The following is a 19,004-nucleotide window of genomic DNA, read 5'->3' on the forward strand; positions in this document are numbered from 1 at the left end:
CTCTCAGTAGGACATTCCCTTCAGACCTGGAATAAGTCTGGTTGCTCTTCTCTGAACTGCCTCTAGAGCAGCGATATCCTTCTTGAAGTGTGGAGCCCAGAACTGCACACAGTATCCAGATGAGCTCTAACTAGTGCATTGTACAGTTTTAACATTACATCCCTTGTTTTAAATTATGCACTGTTGACAATATACCCTAGCATTTTGTTTGCCTTTTTTATTGCTTCCCCACATTGTTTGGATGGAGAAAGTGAGGAGTCCACATAGACACCTAGGTCTTTCTCATGCGATACGTCATCTAGTTCTATTCCTCCCATAGTGTAATTAGTGCACATTTTTGTTACCTGCATGTTGTCACGGTCTCCCCTGCTTCTACCTTAGTTCACCACCAGAGGTCTCCCTCTCCCGAATACTAACTCTAGTGCTTCTCCTTTCCTTTGTCCAGTTCAACCAGTTCTTCCACATTCTTTCCTTCCAGGTGCACCTGTTCTGTCCTCCTCTCCTGTCATTGGTTAGTCATTCATTCCCCCAGTTCAAACCCTCTTTGCTACACAGTATTTAAACCCCTGTTTTCTAGCTTCTCTGCAAAGTCTTGCATTCTCTCTGGGATCAATTCTGAGCCTTGTTTCTTGTTTGCGTAACCGTGTATTTGACCTTTTGCTACCCTCTCTCGTTTACCCCTTTTTGGATCTCCCTACTAGCCTGTTCACCTGATCGATTGACCTTGGACTGTCCATGTTAACTCTCTCTCGTTTTGCCCTTATCGGATTATCTGCTCCATATCTAAGCCTGCACTTGGATCCTTTCCTTTAGTCCTTGAGGACGTCACACATGTATTACCTTGCACTTGTCCACATTGAATTTAATCTGCCAGGTGTCAGCCCACAACTGAATATTATTTCCCTTTGAATAGCCTCTGCTGCCAATAATGCAGATGCATAAGAATAACACTGACATACTTATGACATACTTTAAATAGATTCTCACTCTTTACAGTCATCTGCTGAACAAACACTCTGATTACTAGAGAACACAGTAGAACTTTCCTAATACTGATCTGTGTTGTACTTGTCTCACTAGAGAAAACATTGTGTATCATACCAACCTCAAATGTATAATGGCACTACTAAAGTTAGAAAAACACAAATCTGTACTTTTGCAATTCGAAAGTAAATATATCTGAACAGGCTATGTGAATTTCTCTTGCATATCCATCCTTATATGTTACAAAATAGCAGTTTGTAGTAGGCTATACTGAATATAATATAGACGACAGTCTGGGCTTTGTAATAAAATAATTCATTGTGAAAATTATTGTCGTGTTGATTGCTGAAACACGTGATTTTCTACACAACATATATTGATATATTATTACCATTATACATTTTTGAGCAGTTGTCACAAAATGTAAACAATTGAAGATTTGCACCTGATAAAGCACTCATCTGCATGTCCTCTGATCTCATTCCAAAATTATGGGCATTAATATGTAGTTGGTCCCCTCTTTGCTGCTATAACAGCCTCCACTCTTCTGGAAAGGCTTTCCACTAGATGTTGGAACATTGCTGCACGGATTTGCTTCCATTCTGCCGCAAACTATTTCTGTATGGACCTCACTTTGAGCACAGGGGCATTGTCATGCTAATACATAAAAGGGCCTTCCCCAAACTGTTGCCACAAAGTTGGAAGCACAAAATCATCTAGAATGTCATTGTATGCTGTAGAGTTAAGATTTCCCTTCAGTGGACCTAAGGGGCATAGCCTGAACCATGAGAAACAGCCCCAGACCATTATTCCTACTCCACCAAACTTTACAGTTGGCACTGTGCATTCTAGCAGGTAGCATTTTCCTGGCATCTGCAAAACCCAAATTCGTCCGTTGGACTCCCAGATGATGAAGCGTGATTCATCACTGCAGAAAACGTTGTTTCCACTGCTCCAATGGCAGTGAGTTCAATGGCGGTGAGCTTTACACCACTCCAGGCAATGCTTGGCATTGCTCATGGTAACCTTAGGCTTGTTTGTGGCTGCTCGGCCATGGAAACCCATTTCATGAAGATCCCGACGAACAGTTCTTGTGCTGGTCCAACGTCGCTGCGATAAAAAAAGGGATAGGGATGAACCCCTCCTTACTCAAGATCTGTTACAAGCCTGTAATGAGGAATCCAGCAGAGGCTGAGGTCAACAGATGGAGCCAGGAACCATCATTCCTCTGTTAGAGTCCCGCCTAGTGGCCAGGAAGTCCGACCACCAAACCTGAGGAGGACACATCAAGAGCTCCATAAGCCCACCTTCTGCCGTGTCACATCTACGGTGTCCGGTCCCCAAGTCTCAGATGCAAGCCAGTGCAATATGTTGAAGCAACTATTAGAAGTGACCGCTCAGGAGATTCATCGCCCATCGGGGGATGCCTGCGTAATTGTTCTCTGATGAGGGAACACACTTTAGAGTAGGAGAGAGGAAGCTGTGCAAGACCTTCACTGCCTTGTCGCCAGGCCTGCAGCAGCAGCTGGCCAAACACTCTCTACTGTCTACTGTCTACATTCTCCTCCTCACTCATCTAAGCCAAGAAGTCTTACTTCCAGTCACTCTTTGAATCCACTGTCAACAACCCCCGCAAACTCTACTCCACCTTCTCCTCCCTCATCTTTAACTGCTGATGATTTTGCCTCCTTCTTCTCCTCCAAGATCGCAGACATCAGCAAGCTCTTCAACAGTCCCCCCTCCTCTCCCATCTCACCCAAACCTCCCACTAACCAAGCTTCCTTTTCCTCATTCTCACCTCTATCGTTGGAAGTTCACCTCTATCACCTCTGAAGTTTCCTCTCTCCTCCAACGTCACAAAACTACAACGCGTGCCCTGGACCCTCTCCCTTCTCGCCTCCTCCAAAGGACCGCTCCTGATCTTCTCCCCTTCATCTCCTCTCTTCTCAACTCCTCACTCCTCTCTAGCTGTTTCCCCTCTGCCTTTAAACAAGCTGCTGTCATCCCCATCCCTTGATGCCACCTCTCCTCAGAACTACCGCCCTGTCTCCCTACTCCCCTTCCTCTCAAAGACTCTCAAGCGGGCGGTCCACTGTCAGCTCTCTGCCTTTCTGTCCCAACACTCACTCCTTGATCCTCTGCAATCCGGCTTCTGCACAGCTCACTCCTCTGAGACGGCTCTCCTGGCAGTCACTGACTCCCTCAGCTGTGCTCGTGTGCCTCGCTCTCCTCAGTCCTCATCCTCCTTGACCTCTCCGCAGCATTTGACACTGTCAATCACTCCATCCTCCTCTCCTGTCTCACTGACCTTGGAATCTCTGGAACTGCTCTCACCTGGTGCTCCTCCTACCTCAACGACTGGACCTACCAAGTGACATGGTGAGCTTCCTCATCCACCCCCAACCTCTCCTCACAGGCGTACCCCAAGGCACCACCTCAAGCTCAACCTCTCCAAATTGGATCTCCTCTTTTTTCCCCCACTCTTCCTCACCTTCTGCTGATCTCTCTCACAATCCCCTTGGAATCCACCACACTCTCTCCTTCTTCTTCCGCTAAAAATCTAGGAGTGACCCTCGATCATGCGCTCTTCTACACCCGGGACATCACCACGCTAACACGCACCTGCAGATTCTTCCTGAGCAACATACGCCGAATCCGACCCTTCCTCAGCGACTACTCAACTCAGCTGCTCGTCCAGTCACTGGTCCTCTCCCGCCTGGACTACTGCAACTCCCTCCTGGCCGGCCTGCCTGCAACTACTACCCGCCGATCCAGCTCATCCAGAACTCTGCGGCTCGTCTGATATTATCTCTGCCTTGATTTGCACACGCTACTCCACTGCTCCGCTCCCTCCACTGGTTCCCGATACCGGCACGCATTCAGTTCAAGACACTGACCCTCACCTACCACTGTCTTGACCACACTGCATCAAGTTACCTTCAGACCCTCGTCTCCCCATACATCCCCTCCAGACCACTGCGCTCTTCCGGTGTCAGAAGTCTAACTCTGCCTCCTCTCCACTTTCCTTCCTCCAGAGCCGCTCCGTCTCATCCCTGGCCCCTGAATGGTGGAACGACCTTCCCACCGAAGTCAAAACAGCAGAGTCCTTGACCTCCTCAAGACACATCTTTTCAGACAGTACTTGTAATATTAGTCCTTTTAATCCGTGTAAGATAGCACTTTACAACATTTTATCATGCTTCTTGCGTTACTAATACTTGTATTATTGATTACTCCTTTGCTCCCTTTCCCGTAGCCCTTGACTATGACCTGACATCTTGACTGCACTTAGCTTTTACTTTCCAGGATGTGTGACCTCACTCATTGTATTTACTTGTGTTGATTGGAATTTGTATTATGCTTTGAATTGCTTTGTATAATGTACATTTGAATTTGTAATGTTTGATGCCTGAACTGTATTATTGCACTTTGTATTGCACTTATATTTTGTAAGTCGCCCTGGATAAGGGCGTCTGCCATGAAATACAAATAATAATAATAATAATAATAATAATAATAATAATAATAATAATAACTATCCAATGCACCGCATTTTGGAGGAGCTTTGCAGAGAGAGATTCGCTCTGTTAAGAAAGGGCTCTATACCACAGTGAGTGCCCAATTGGTGACAGAATAAGTTCTGAGGACAGTCCTTACATAAGTAGAAGGTATCTTAAATGCAAAGCCTTTGGGGTATGTATCCTCCAGTATTTCGGACCCAGACCCAGTGACTCCAAATCTCGTGTTGATGGGGCAGCTAGATGGATCCTTGCCTCAAGTGGTTTATCCTAAAACCAACCTTCTCAGCCAATGTGGATAGAGACATTGCCGGGTCCTTACAGAGCACTTCTGGTCCAGTTTGCTAAGTAATCCTATTCAATTAGGTAATTTTGTGGTTTACATGTATTGGTTACATGTATTGTTTTTTTGCACTACTCCTTTGTATTCCCACAACTTTGTCTCTCCCCCATCGAGCAGCTGGGAGGGCTCCTTCACAGGTTCTAATGAAAATCGGTGGCCATGATGTGTTGTTTGTTTGAAAATTCTTGCTAATTAAATCAAATAAACAAAAACAGTATCTTTAGATGAAACACCCTACACTGAAATATAAGCCAAGATTATTTTTGGCAAACTCTTGCTTGATTTCAGACTTTCACACACAGTTCTGTTTTATACATCCAGGCTTTTTTCTATATTTGCTCTTCATGTAGATAAACAAGGCAAACTCCATTTAATGTAGTATTTTGGCAGATGCACTTTGCACATGACAAATGGGGTGGGGGGAGGACAACAGTGCTGACGAAGTGACGAGACGGGTGGAGGGGGGTGCGATGGCAATCCTGATTGGGCAACTGCCACATTCGACCACACCTTGGCTATGCTACAGTATATACTTATACCAGTCTCTCTCTGTCTCTCCCTGGCTGCAACACTGAGGTTATGATTGTTCTTTAGAACTAGTTATTGTAAAACCAGAGTTTATTAGCACTTTAGTATAAGAGAATGTGTAAGTGTATGGCCACATTAGTACATTAGTACATTATTTTTGGTGTCACCAGGCTTTGAGAAATCACAGTATTGCCACATAGTGGAATGTGCTTTTTACTTTAAAATATGAATACATTTGCGTATGTTTACTGTCAGGTTTATGAGCCCCCTTTCTAACCTTTTTCTAATTCAATGCTCAGTTAGGATATAATGAAAATAGGCATTCCTTACATTTCACATAAAAAAAGGTAATAAAAATGTAGAAATATATTAAGGCAGATATTCATCAACCCATCTATTCATTTTCAATAACCACTTTATCCTGAAGAGAGTCACAGAGAACCACAGCCTAACCTGCTGGACAAAGAGTGCAAGGCAGGTAACACCCTGGATCTATGCAAAACATTAATCTCAGTTACAAGAATGTCCAGCAGTTGTTATTATTATTATTATTATTATTATTATTATTATTATTATTATTATTATTATTATTATTATTATTAGGAATGTTCTAACTTAATAGGCCTAACAACAATAATTAGGCCTACTAGGAAAAAAGCAACACAATTAGCAATACAGTATGACCTCTCGCTCTCAGAATATATAAGCCACTTCACCTGCTGTGAAAGGACATTGAGAAATGTGAACATTATTAATCAAGTGACGTGCAATTGAAAATGAATCAGCAAGTGAGTGTTTTGCTGAACATGAGATGAGCTGTTCTTCACAACAGCTGTCCAGACAGGAGAGAAAATGTGTATTCTGCTCTATGGTGGCAAACATATGGTCAGCAGAGAATGTAATTCATAGGAAATTCCTGTCAGTGCAATCTCCTTTCAAGGGCAGATGCAGATACAGACAATTACATTTTTACCACAGGACCACGCTACGGTACTCAATTTCTTTCTTTGTTTCGTTCTTTATTTGTTTGTTTGTTTGTTGATTTGGAATCTCCAGTTGCTGAACCTCTCATCTTCTTGACAATGTAAAAAGTGCAAGAATCCTAAAGAAAATGTCCAATGGTAAACTTGTGTAAGTGATACACCTCCAGCATTACTCAATCTTACTAAATATCCTAAGCCATTGTCTGTGAGAATGACTCCCACATACACCTGCCTCTGCAGTACCTGTTTCCTAAGGAACAGACACTTACGGTCAGTGCTGAAATCGTCCACGAGAATGATCTCCTGGATGAGGCTGGCTGGGCTACGGAGAAGAACACTGAAAGAGACAGAGAGAGAATACCATAACCCTGTTGGAACAACACTCAATAGGCTGCATAATCACTTACATAAATGTGCTCATAAATTTGGATCAAACACTGAAATTACACGCATTGTTAATTCTTTATGGACTCAACTAATTTAACTCTAGTGTTCTAATCATCTGGTGATGGAAACAAATCAAAATAAGGTGGCATGACACAATGTTAATGCTATTATCTAATGCCAAATTGTCTTATTAAGAGCTTGAATAAGTTTTTTTTTTTTTTTTAACTCTTATTGTCCAAATAGTCCAACTAAAGGTTTTCACTAGCCTAAGTTATTGTATTTGAAGACCTCAGGGTTGCCTCCAGGACCAGGACTTGTAACGTGTTGGAAACAATCAGATCAGTTCCATTTAATTTGATTATAGGTTCACCACCATTCCCAATCAGGCCCCCAGCAAAGAGTTTAACTGAGCTGCTCTAGCTTGTATCTGGAGCCCCCGTTCCCTGTTGTTGGCTCTTTCTGGTTTCTATGGAAAACCATATGGGTAAACCCTGAGGTCTTGAAAGCTGAAACGACCAATTAAACAAGATACAAAATATCAGTTTGTCAGTGTTGCTGAAATAGCAAATGTTGTTATGACCCAGACAGTTGTCCCAGAAGTTGTCCTTCTGACCTGTTTCACTGTCAGTAGCTGTTAAGAAGCTACAAGAGTCAAGCTACTTATATCATCTTATATCTCTGTGACTACATTCATTACCTCCTTAAGGGGCTAGGCTGATCTGAATCTAAATCTTGCAAATTATCCCCTTTTACATATCAACTTGTTTTGCTTTAAAGAGGAATCAGATCACTTAAACTTATTTATTGTTTTGTAGTATTATTCATTTTCATTCTGTGTTAAGGTTATGATGTATTGTGCCAACTGAACCACTTTCCCCATGTCTAATGTAGCTGAGGCCTATAAAACCAGTTAATTTGTGGTCCACTGGATTTGAAGAAGACTGGTGTATAGGAACAACAGTTACTTTGGTGTCTGAAAAATATTGCTATAGCAACGTTAGTGGGAGATGCTAGTCTCATCTCCAAATGTAATGAGATTTATTTCCACTTCTTTGTTCCTTTGGACTGACAGTGCAAGGCTTGTGCCTACCATACCTCTTGACAGTGCGCAGGAGTGTTGAGCGAGCCTCATTGTGGAAGGTAATAATCACAGTGGTTGGAGGCAGATCGGGGTCAAAGGTCACAGCTGCACACCTGGAAAGAGAAGTCATTTAGTATAAAGAATATAGAAACTACCTATTAATCAATTATTAGAGCTTGTAGAATAGGGAACTGGGTGGTTCTTTACAGTATATACAGTGGATATCACAAGTCTACACACCCCTACTGAAAATGCAGCTCTTGTTGATGTAAAGGCTGAAATCAAGAACAATCAAGTAAGACCTTTTTCACCTTTAATAAGATCTTGTAACTAACCCTATTTGGTAACACTTTAGAGTGGCGTCAAAAGATATTTAATAGTTATTTAATTAATAATCTATATGTGTTCAACAAACACACTATTGCATTCTCTTGAATGTTTATTAGCTATATCTATATATGCCATATGGAAGCCATGTTGCGTGCACTTGTACAAGTTGTAGACTGGTCCTAATTTTATATATATATAAATACATTGCCTAATCAGCAGGCGATGAAGCACAAAGGAAAGCACAATTATACTATAAACAAATGCTGTAAATATCCCTCTAATTTACCATATAATTTACAGTGAAGTACTGCACACATTACAGTTCTTTACAGTAAAATATCACTTGACTTTTTTAGGCTTTGTTACATTAAATTAAATTGTTTTTCAATTGAACATTTAGTGCAGTCTGGAGCAAAGAGAATAAAATAGGTGTACATTGAGCTACCAAGGAGGGGAGTGGGAAATGTGTGTGATTCAAAAACCACCCAAACTGGTTGGTGTATCTTTACAGCACTAATAATTCAGTATCTCTAACCAGATTGTACAATAGTGAACTGGAATAACACTAAACACATTTGTACTGTAAAATATATGGAATACCCATATTTCTGAAATAATTACAGTAACTTCATATCAACTCTGCTTCCAATAAGTAGCTGTAAGGATGATAAAGTATTTTCAGTGTGATTACCCTTGTCTGTCACATTATCTTGTGTACTCACCTTTAGATTGTGTTGTGCCAGAAAGGTGCTACATTCCAAACGAGTCAAACATTAACATAATATAGTGTTAACAGATGACTTAATAGCATATCAATAGATATTTAATTAAATGTCAATTGCCACTTAAAATAAAATGAACGCAATTTATACCTTATTGATGCTCTACGAACCTTCTATTAACAAGTCAATTTTACCTCATACAGGTAACAACACAATATCGAATGAGAGAGTATTTCACACAGGTTTAATAAAAACTGTTTAAAAGACAAATGCACATTTGAGTTCAGTGGTGCAAAAAACATAAGTACTGGTCTACAGAGATGTGGAAAAAGTGAAATGGTCAGATGAGTCATCCTTCACCATATTCTCAACAAGTGGGCGAGTGCATGTGTGGCGACACCAAGAGAATGGTACAGGGCTGACTGCTTGACCCCTACGGTGAGGGATCTCCTGTACACAGCCCTATTTAGGTGAGTCCACAGATATTCTATAGGATTTATATTGTTAAATATTGTTAGTTACAATAACTTATTAAAGCTGAAAAAGGTCTAACATGATTTGCCTTGATTTCAGCCTTTACAACAACAAAAGCTGCATTTTCAAAAAGCGTGTGTAGACTTTTGATATGTACTGTAAATATAGATCTACACCCTACCAAAAAAAAAAAAAAGATGTCTTAATATGTCTGTATTAATACATTCTAAAATCTGTGTCCTCATAGACTTCCCAGGGTTGTGTGTGTGCTTAACCCTCTAAATGCATACATCAGAGAGCTGTGGAATACATGCAAAATATGGAATAAACTAATATTATTCAGTCTATAAGCATTTTAATTTAAAACAAGGGCAGTAATGTTCAGACTGTACAATGCACTAGTTAGACCTCATCTAAAATACTGTGTGCAGTTCTGGGCTCCACACTTCAAGAAGGATATCGCTGCTCTAGAGGCAGTTCAGAGGAGAGCAACCAGACTTATTCCAGGTCTGAAGGGAATGTCCTACTGAGAGACTGAAGAACTGAACCTCTTCACCCTGGAACAGAGGAGACTATGTGGGGACTTGATCCAAGTCTTCAAAATCATGAAGGGCATCGACCACATCAAACCAGAGGAGCTTTTCCAGATCAGCAGGGACACACAGACCCAGGGACACAAATGGAAATTGGGCTTCAAAGCGTTCAATACAGAAAACAGGAGACACTTCTTTACACAGAGAGTAGTCACAATCTGGAACAAACTGCCCAGCGATGTGATTGAAGCTGAAAATTTGGGAACATTTACAACTAGAATGGATAGTATCCTTGAATCACTTAGTTATTAATGGACACCAAACAAGCATGATGGGTCAAATGGACTCCTCTCGTTTGTAAACTTTCTTATGTTCTTAATTTAATTTGCTATAATTCTGAGTCATCATTCTAACCAGAGTAACTGTACCCAAGGTCATTTTAGACACATTTTAGTTCGCTTTCCTTTTTGGTATGTAAAAGACATCTGCTGCAGAGTTTTTCCCTAACTGAAGATAACAGAACTGAGTAGACTGATTTATGGCCAGCCCTATAGACACACGTTCTTCAAAGCTTGTCTGCTTGATACATTCGGCTCACACTGAGACACAGATAACATGCTAATAAATGGAAAAAAGAGTATGAGAACCACACAATACTTTACTTGCACACATCTGCATAGCAACCCTTTAACTAGGCTTGCTTCTTTTCCTTTTTTTTAAGAAGCTCTTACATGGTGGTAAAAAAATTACCTTTAAGTTAACTTTTAAGTCCATTGGTACACCTGTTCATTGTATTATTAGTCTGGCAGGAGAGTTGGTAGTTGTCTATCTGTCTGATGAGAACACTTACATGAATTAACTGTTTAATTATATTTTACTTCTAAAGCAATAATGTGTTGGCTAGTTAATAGGTATATATATAAAAAAAAAACTGAGGAAAGGCATGACAGTTTTTTATTATGGGTATATCTGCATATCTAAAAATAAACTGTCAGACATTACAATAATGTTTGTGAATTCTCAGAAAACCTCAGGTGTTATTCCTATGTTTTTTACAGACATTAATTAATTGAGAATATCTCATGCACTTCCTCCGAGTATTAGAAGCTCACATGACCTTACAGAACTGCATCTGTACAGATTACAATATAAACATCCACACAGAGTTAATTATTAATTTATACAGTGTATTTTATACCAAATGATTTAGCAACACAAATTGGATTTCTTCCACTACTAACAATACGTCTATATGAAAGTTTATCATGGGAGTTCTCAGTCATTATTCTTTTTGTATGTATTTCTTGCTGATTTATCTTTGAATTTTAATACACTACACTTTGCTAATATCTTGGTTTACCAGTAAATCTGTAATGGTTTCACAGTACTACTCAGACAAATGCTTAATATGGTATCAAAGTCTACAGTAGTAAAGCATAAGGAACACATAGTATAACCATATGGTGACATGATAGATTAGTATAAAATGTGGAGGAAAATATTATCAGAAGAGCAAAATTACCACACTTAATCTTTCATAAGAGAGTGTTCTTATCCAATTTATAGTGTATTCCCATTGCTTTTCACTGTGTGCTATGATTAGTATGATAATACCATGATTTGCCATTGTTTTGTTAGGGGTGTGTGCAAAAACTACTCTTAAAATCGCTTACTATAATGATTAATGGTTGCTAACGATCATTTTCTAGTGTAGCTAGACATAGGGAAGAGTGAGTGAGAGTGTGAGCAACTAAAATGCACAGCAAAGGTATGTTATTCATAGGAATAGCATTTTGAACAAATGCACTCTTTTGTAGCCAAATGCAGAAATTACAATTTAACTCCTGCTTTGGCTTAGGAAAAAATGAATGTGCCCAACAGGAAGGAAAGAAGAAAGGGAAGAAGTGAGTGTAGCACAGAGAATGGTATAGGACTCTGCTAAACCCCATGTGTAACAGCAGGTTAAAATAGGCAACCTGTGCTGTACATTTGGTTACAATTATTGTTAAAAAGCATGCTTGAAGCTGGTGTAATCTAAATCTACCATCCATCACTTATTTAGACCAAGAGGTTTGACACTAGGATGGAGCTCTGGATGGATCTCCACAGCTGAATAATTGATGTTGAGAGCCTTTGCATTTGTTACCAAGTGTGCTTCACTACAGCCCTTTGTATAGAGCAATCCCTGCATCTCGCAAGGACCAAAGCTGGAGGCCCCTGATTTGTAAGGTTTTCATGACAGAGTTGCTGTACCACAAGTTTTGTACTGAATCTCTGCAGAGTGGAAGGCTCTACCAGCAAGTATTTCCATAGAGCAGGTAAGATTGAAAAACATGTACATTGAGCTGTGGCTGTATTTGTATCTCCTATATGCTATACCAGTTTTAATCTCTGTACATTTTCTACATTCATGCATCGTGGGATACATACTTTGTGTGGGATTGGATCTCTATGTTTCTGTTTTTAATCATATTTTGTTTTCTGCCTCTAGAAACCTCCTCAATCAATCTGACTAACTTCTCTGTACAAAAGACTAATGCTTGCACTTGTGTAAAGGAAAACTGTAATGTATTAATTTCCTGAGTAAAGAAGTATCAACACTTCTTTTGACAGTTAAAGTTAAATGATTTCATGCCATTATAATGTTAAGGCTTGATGCACATGCCTACCTGCAGTGTTAAGTCAACAAAAATGAACTCCGACACTGACGAGCAAATCAATTTACCTTTCATAACAAAATGCAAAATGCAAAATTCAGAAGACATTTCACATTTTAATCAATTTTTCTTGTAAAATGGTGTAGATTGAAAGGAAAGAAAGAGCAGGAAAGTTCGCAATTAATATGATTTTAACTGGTTATTTTTCCTTTTTAAGTCATGGTTTAAAGCATACGAAATGTCTTTACTTAACCAATTATACTCAGCCCCATTGTTTTTAACCTGCCGGTGGGTTGAGAATTATTAATAACTCTGGCACTATTATAGAAATAAACGTTTTTAAATCACAGGAAACAAGAGACTTGGGGCTTTCAAATCATACCTGATTGTTAAGATCTGTGTGGAGATATTGACTTGCAAAGTAGGGGGGAAAATGTACTATTTTTTAATACATACAAAATAAATTATCATGACTGCTTCAATTTGTATTACATTTTCACCGAGTTTGTCTTACAAGTTGTATTTTGACTAGTACTTTAAGGTAAAATTGGCCCTTTTACTCATATTGTGTGGTACACATTTTTTCTAAACTAATAAACTACACATACAGGACATGTAATTCTACAAAACTAGAATTCTGGAAGTCATGTGGTTTCAGTTTCTAATTAATTTGCTCCTTTCCAACACTTGGTGGGTTGTGGGAATTGAGTAACAAATGAGTCTTTATTTCCAATCTGCAAACACTCCATATTTAACAAATTAGACAGGCATTTTGCCCAAGGTTTGCCCACGGGGAAACACTGGGCTAGCAGTGTACAGAGGGCCAGAAAGACAGCCGTCTCTATGTTTTTTCAGTGTCTTCACAGTTGTAAAACATCGGCTAATAGAAAATAAAAACAATAATAATGGTAATGTCAAGAAATAACAGGGCAACACAAAGAATATTTTAAAAGAGGATCCTGTATTTTAACTTCTGTAACTATTTAGTTTACATATGTCTTTCTTCTACAGTTCATGTATTAAGAGTTACAAAATTGTTTTGTAACAGTTAATGTTCAAGTGATTCTGATATTTTGGTTTTACTGTTCAAACTAAAGTGAATTATATTAGGGTATTTTAGCTTGAGACAGCGGACATATTTTTCACAATGTTTTCTTATATACACATTTTCTATATACAAAACTGTAGTTTCAATTTGTCCCTCTCCCTGTTGGAGGCATACCACTTTTCAATTAAATTTAAATTACTTTTTCCCTCCAATGTCTAAGCAAGGCTTTCTTCCTACTGTTCACAGTGCTTATTCTTATTATATCCTTATATGTTAAAATATATTTCAAAATAATATTAGATGAAGATGGAGTTATAAAGTATATGGAGATTCGATCAACCTTCTTCAGGCACAAGAGAAGGGAACTGCACAAGAAGTGTAAAAATCCAAAGTATTAAAAGGTTCACTGGAAAGAATTTTAGAGGGGATGGTATGAATAAACCTCTATTTGGGCTTGTCAAGAGCATGCTATAAATGTGCCTGCAGTCAGCTCCCTCTGTTTCCATTACTTCAGGTTACTTGAGAGTTCATTGCTGTTGTGAGTCAAATAAAAACTTCTTCACAAACTAGTCTGCCTTTGATGTATTCAATATCCATGTCTATCTTGTTCCTTTTCCACCAGTGGCACATAATTATACTGTTTATTGTTACTTACTAGACCATTCTGATAAACAAATAAATGAATTACATTTAAGCACATTTCTATAGATACAAAGCTGGGTCACTCTAGCCTGGGCTGGGTTACTGCACATTTTACAGATACCTTTCAATTAGCACATGATTATGAAATGGAAAAAACATAATTCATATCATTATTTTATAGGTTGAAATATATGGTGGGGTAAATTTCTACAATATATTTAAAAGTATATATTTGTTCTGTATGGGCAGCATGCTGGAGAGGGCACAGTATAGATATTCACAGTGTATACAGATTCATGCAGTCTGAACCACAACTGTCAGTACCACTAGGTACAGAAGCAATACAATTTAATCTTTCTTACTATAATCACATTGATACATTCATGTCAGCTTATATACACTTCAAAAAAATTTGCCCATAATCAGTAAGAAACATCTACAGATTGGTAAGAGAAGGACAGAAAACATTTGTTCATTGTTGCTGATTGGAACTTTGCTGATTTTCTAAAGAGCGTTTTAACAGGTTAATCGGTAATCTGGTGTCTTTTAAGTTAAAATAAATTATGAAGAAAAATAAATCTGTACATTAGGGACCTTGCTATACTAGGTTTTAAAATCTCTTGGTGGACTATAAGGCAATTATTTCAGTTGTCTCATTATTTAATTTGCTGCAAAAACATTCCCAGTTATCTCAGATTTTTCAGGTGCATCTTTTGACTCTTTTCCAAAGGAAGCCTACATATCTACAACTAAGATCATCGAAGTTAATAAGAACTTAAAGCACAACTTAAAACAGTCAAGGTGGATTGGGAGGCACTGAAGAATTTTCTTATAGAAAAAGCATCCTTTGTTTCATTAGTTTTTCCCCCCCCCCAAAAAAAAAACAGTGAAAAAAGCCTGCTGTTAACCCTGTCTATATGTGTCATTCTGGAAGGGAGATGGGTGTGTTTAACAAGTATTAGTTGTGTAATTCTTAATTCTTAATTTCTCACAATAAGTGCATATTACAAAAAATATTCAACAATCGCATTTTTATCAGTGGAATATGTCAGTAGATTAGAGCTAACTCATAAGAGACCTACCAAACATCTGACTCTCAATGCACTGCCTTGGTCAGATTCAGAGAGTTGCCTAAGAGTTCCCAGGTATGCTTACTCGTAAGGCAAAGATGGTCAACTCCAGGCCTGAAAAGCCACAAGTGTGCGCTAGCTTTTGTTTCTTTCGATAATAAGTAAAATCCCCTGTCATTTCCAGGTGTTCATCAGTTGCTAATGGAATGGTACACTGAAAAACCTGCAGGAATCTGGCCCTCTGGGACTGGAGTTGACCATCCCTGCTGTAAAGGTTTAATTTGATATGTAGTAATGGGGGAGTCGGTTATATACCTGTCAGTCAGTGTGAGTTCAGTTGTGTACAACACTTTAAATGCAAACAATGTTTCTGAAGGGGATGCTGCGTGGCTCAGGAGTGAGCTGTACCTGTAGTGGCGGGTGTCACGGATGGCCCGGTCGCTGCTGAGTCGGTCACTCTCTTGTTGGTTGAAGGCATGCTCACGGTAGGGGTCCTCACCTGCCTTCAGCTGCTTATCAGACAGGTAGGCCCTCTCATCAAAATGGCCAGCCTGCCTGCTGCCTCGCTCAGTCCGGGGGGAACGTGTCACCTGTTGGGGGGAACAGAAGCAAAGACACAGGCTAGAGATCCAAACATCTACCCAGATAGAAAGACACCTACACCAAGATTATCAGGACTGTGTTGTTGAGAAGTTAGCAAACCACATCACTGAAGCAGACACACTAGGATACTTCACAAAAAACTGTGATTAAATATATGGAAATTGATCAATCAAATCAGGCATTTTCACATGTCAATCTAGCAAGAGTCAACAACATTCAGGCAAAATAATAATTTAAGGGCTGAATCTTCATTTTGTTTTCTTTTTGAAGAGGAACAAATTTGGCACTGTTGCAGCAGAGCTAATTTTGCCAGGACTTTATGTTAATTTCAGATTGAGCAAGCCCGGTCTTAATGTCCTACCACTACTTATTATTAGAAGTCTCTAAAGTCAAATACATATGTAATACTTAAATACCTAATTAATTAATGTGCATGACTCTGCATTTGGGGACAAATTGTAAAAACATTTTCCTCTTAAGAATCTCTACAATTTATCCTTAAAGGTTCTGTCAACATCAACTCAGAACTATTTCAAGTTCAAAGATGACATGAGGTAAATATCCAAGTGGAAATTAAGAGTAACTGCACTTAAGGCTGAATATAACATGTATGTTGAACCATGGGTATCCAGAATTAACCTAGACATTTAGTTGAAGTTGACTCTCTTGGTTCTTATAAGAAATGGCTGGATATCAATTAACTCCTAGCAACAACACAAATAAGATGGGTTTGAATGTTCTGTTCATTTTGGTAGAAGAAAATGTAGCCTACACAGTGAAATTACAATAGATAATAAGGTACATGGTCAAGAAGTAAAACAAATACTCAAATTTGAAGAAAATATAAGGAAAAGAATTGAGAACAAATACTATTTGCATCATGCTTAATAGCCATTGACAATGGACTCAACGCAACCTATAGGTATAATCAAGGAATGTATATAATGCATGTAAAGAACACTTCTGAACTAATGCTGAATCTCATGATCAGAGACATCTAGTGTCCTGGACTATATTGAAACATCATCATCACTGTGCAACCTTAAATTCATAACCCACTTCTTGATGGCAGAACTTCGGCTAAAAGGAAGAGTCCTTTCATACATAAGAGCTGCATTCAAGTACAGGAATGGAATTTACAATTAGTAGGTGGATCAAAGCTTTGGTCCAGTGGTGATCAAAGGAAGCTATATTGTTTTGGCTCTGCTAATCTTTCAGTCATTTACCTCCTCTACTGACATGTTACCATGGAGATGGTTTTACAGCTGCCCACAGATTTTTCACAATCGAACATGAGAGATGGGTCTGACAGTGTGGCTGGGAAAACCAGAGGACAGGAGCCCTTGAAATATTCAGAGGTGGAGAGGAAAGGTTAAGAAAAGGGTCACATCAACTATGATGGTTAGAAAAGAGAGCCCAAGAACATGGCTGAAGGACTATCTATATAGCTGCTTCAAATGACATCTGAGCCAGAGAGAGAGGAAATGAATAGTTCCTTTACACAGGGTAGGATGAGGGGAAGGGGTTTCAGCCTTACCTTATACTAAGGGCTGCATACTGCTTATGCTCATTTCTTCTGCCACTACCTGGCTTTCACAATGTAATTCGTGTTGTTAATCCATATACATTTTTCAATTAAATTAGATCTTATAACTAATCACATATTAATAAATATTTCCCATTAGAACGACAACCTTTCAACTCACCTGTCACCTGTCAGAGTAACCAAATAATCAGTATGTGGTTGAGTAATACTTCAAGTGAACAGAAAAACTCCCCAGTGCAAATCTCATTAGTTGAGAAGTTAGTATTGTGTAAGAAAACAACTCGGATTCATTCTTAACAAAACTCTCTTTTCTCTTGTGCCACAACACTCGAACAGGTGCACTGCTCTAACCTTACTGCAGTTTAAATAGTGTCATTTTATTTAAATACCACCACTGATGTTTTGTCCAGTTAACAATATTATTAAAGCTTAATTTCCAGTTATTTTAACATAAACAGGAATACCAAACATTGTACAATTCCAAATTACATTGACAGTTTTAATTGATTGATACCAAGTCCTGGTTCTGGTTACCCTGTATAAAAAAAATCTGAAATCAATGTTACTGTTATCCAAAATCTACAAAGCAAATGTACATTTTAGTGTTTCTGTGCAATGGGAAAAGTTGGTAATAATCTATTATGAACCTGTAAGTATTATCATACAATGATTACAGTTTAAAAAGGCACTAGTGTAAACTGTTGTATGTAAGTCAATATTTACCATGGTGCCACTGAGCAAGAGAATCTGCTGTTTTTGTCTCCACCTGAGCAGTCACTGACTTAAATGAGTCAATTATTGCCTTAATTGGCCTAAATGAGTACAGCTTCCAAGCTATAGAAGATCTATAGTTTCCAGGGAAGTCCTGCTTTATTAAACACAGACAAGGGAATGCAGTGGACGGGAGCTTGGCTTCAGTGCCAAAACTCAAGGTGTAGGGTGGGGGGGGCAATAAATTGGCAAGTGTTCTGCCATGGCCCATATAACAGGGCTTATTGTGTCTAAAAGTCTGTTACACTGACATCACTCCCCTAAACTCAGTTGAGCATTTAAAACCCCAGTGTTTTGGCGCTGAGAGACACACACTAAACCTAAGAAAACTCCAAACAAACGGATTGCCTTCTCTCTGACTCCCCTTTCAGTCTGCTTCACAGCTCCCCCTTACCTTACAACCCCCCTTTCCTTCTCATTGTGTACAGTCATCACCCAGCTGTGACACTACAGGAACTACTGGACCATCATAAAACAACATAACTCATTTAATTTCCTATTTTAGTATGTCTCTGCACAGTTGCTTATGGCTTGTGTGCTTGCAGTTGGGTTCCTTTGCCACCTAACTAATTGGAAAAAACCTATGCCTTCCTTATTTAAACTTATCCCTCTTGTCTTCCAGTGACACTCCCCACACAGACATTTCTCCTTGTAAAACCCTTGCAGCCAGCCATCAAAGCTCACATTGTTCTCATCTATAAATCCTCTTTTTGGGGGGCGTTTGCCTTGAAGTAGCACCACGAGATAGCTTGTTTGAAGACTTCCATGTTTTAATTTAAGTTTG

General features: G+C 39.0%; 1 protein-coding gene across 1 annotated transcript in view; it reads right to left on the minus strand.

Annotated features, from left to right (window-relative positions):
- galnt16 (UDP-N-acetyl-alpha-D-galactosamine:polypeptide N-acetylgalactosaminyltransferase 16) overlaps positions 1-19,004 on the minus strand; it is a 103,003-nt gene that overhangs the window by 58,613 nt on the left and 25,386 nt on the right. Inside the window, exons 2-4 of the mRNA XM_066695075.1 lie at positions 15,709-15,890; positions 7,839-7,937; positions 6,626-6,693 (exon numbers count right to left, since the gene is read on the minus strand). Coding sequence (XP_066551172.1) covers positions 6,626-6,693; positions 7,839-7,937; positions 15,709-15,890 — 349 coding nt within the window. The remainder of the gene's footprint in view (positions 1-6,625; positions 6,694-7,838; positions 7,938-15,708; positions 15,891-19,004) is intronic.

This window comes from Amia ocellicauda, chromosome 21 (assembly GCF_036373705.1).
Source record: "Amia ocellicauda isolate fAmiCal2 chromosome 21, fAmiCal2.hap1, whole genome shotgun sequence".
Taxonomy (NCBI): Eukaryota; Metazoa; Chordata; class Actinopteri; order Amiiformes; family Amiidae; genus Amia; species Amia ocellicauda.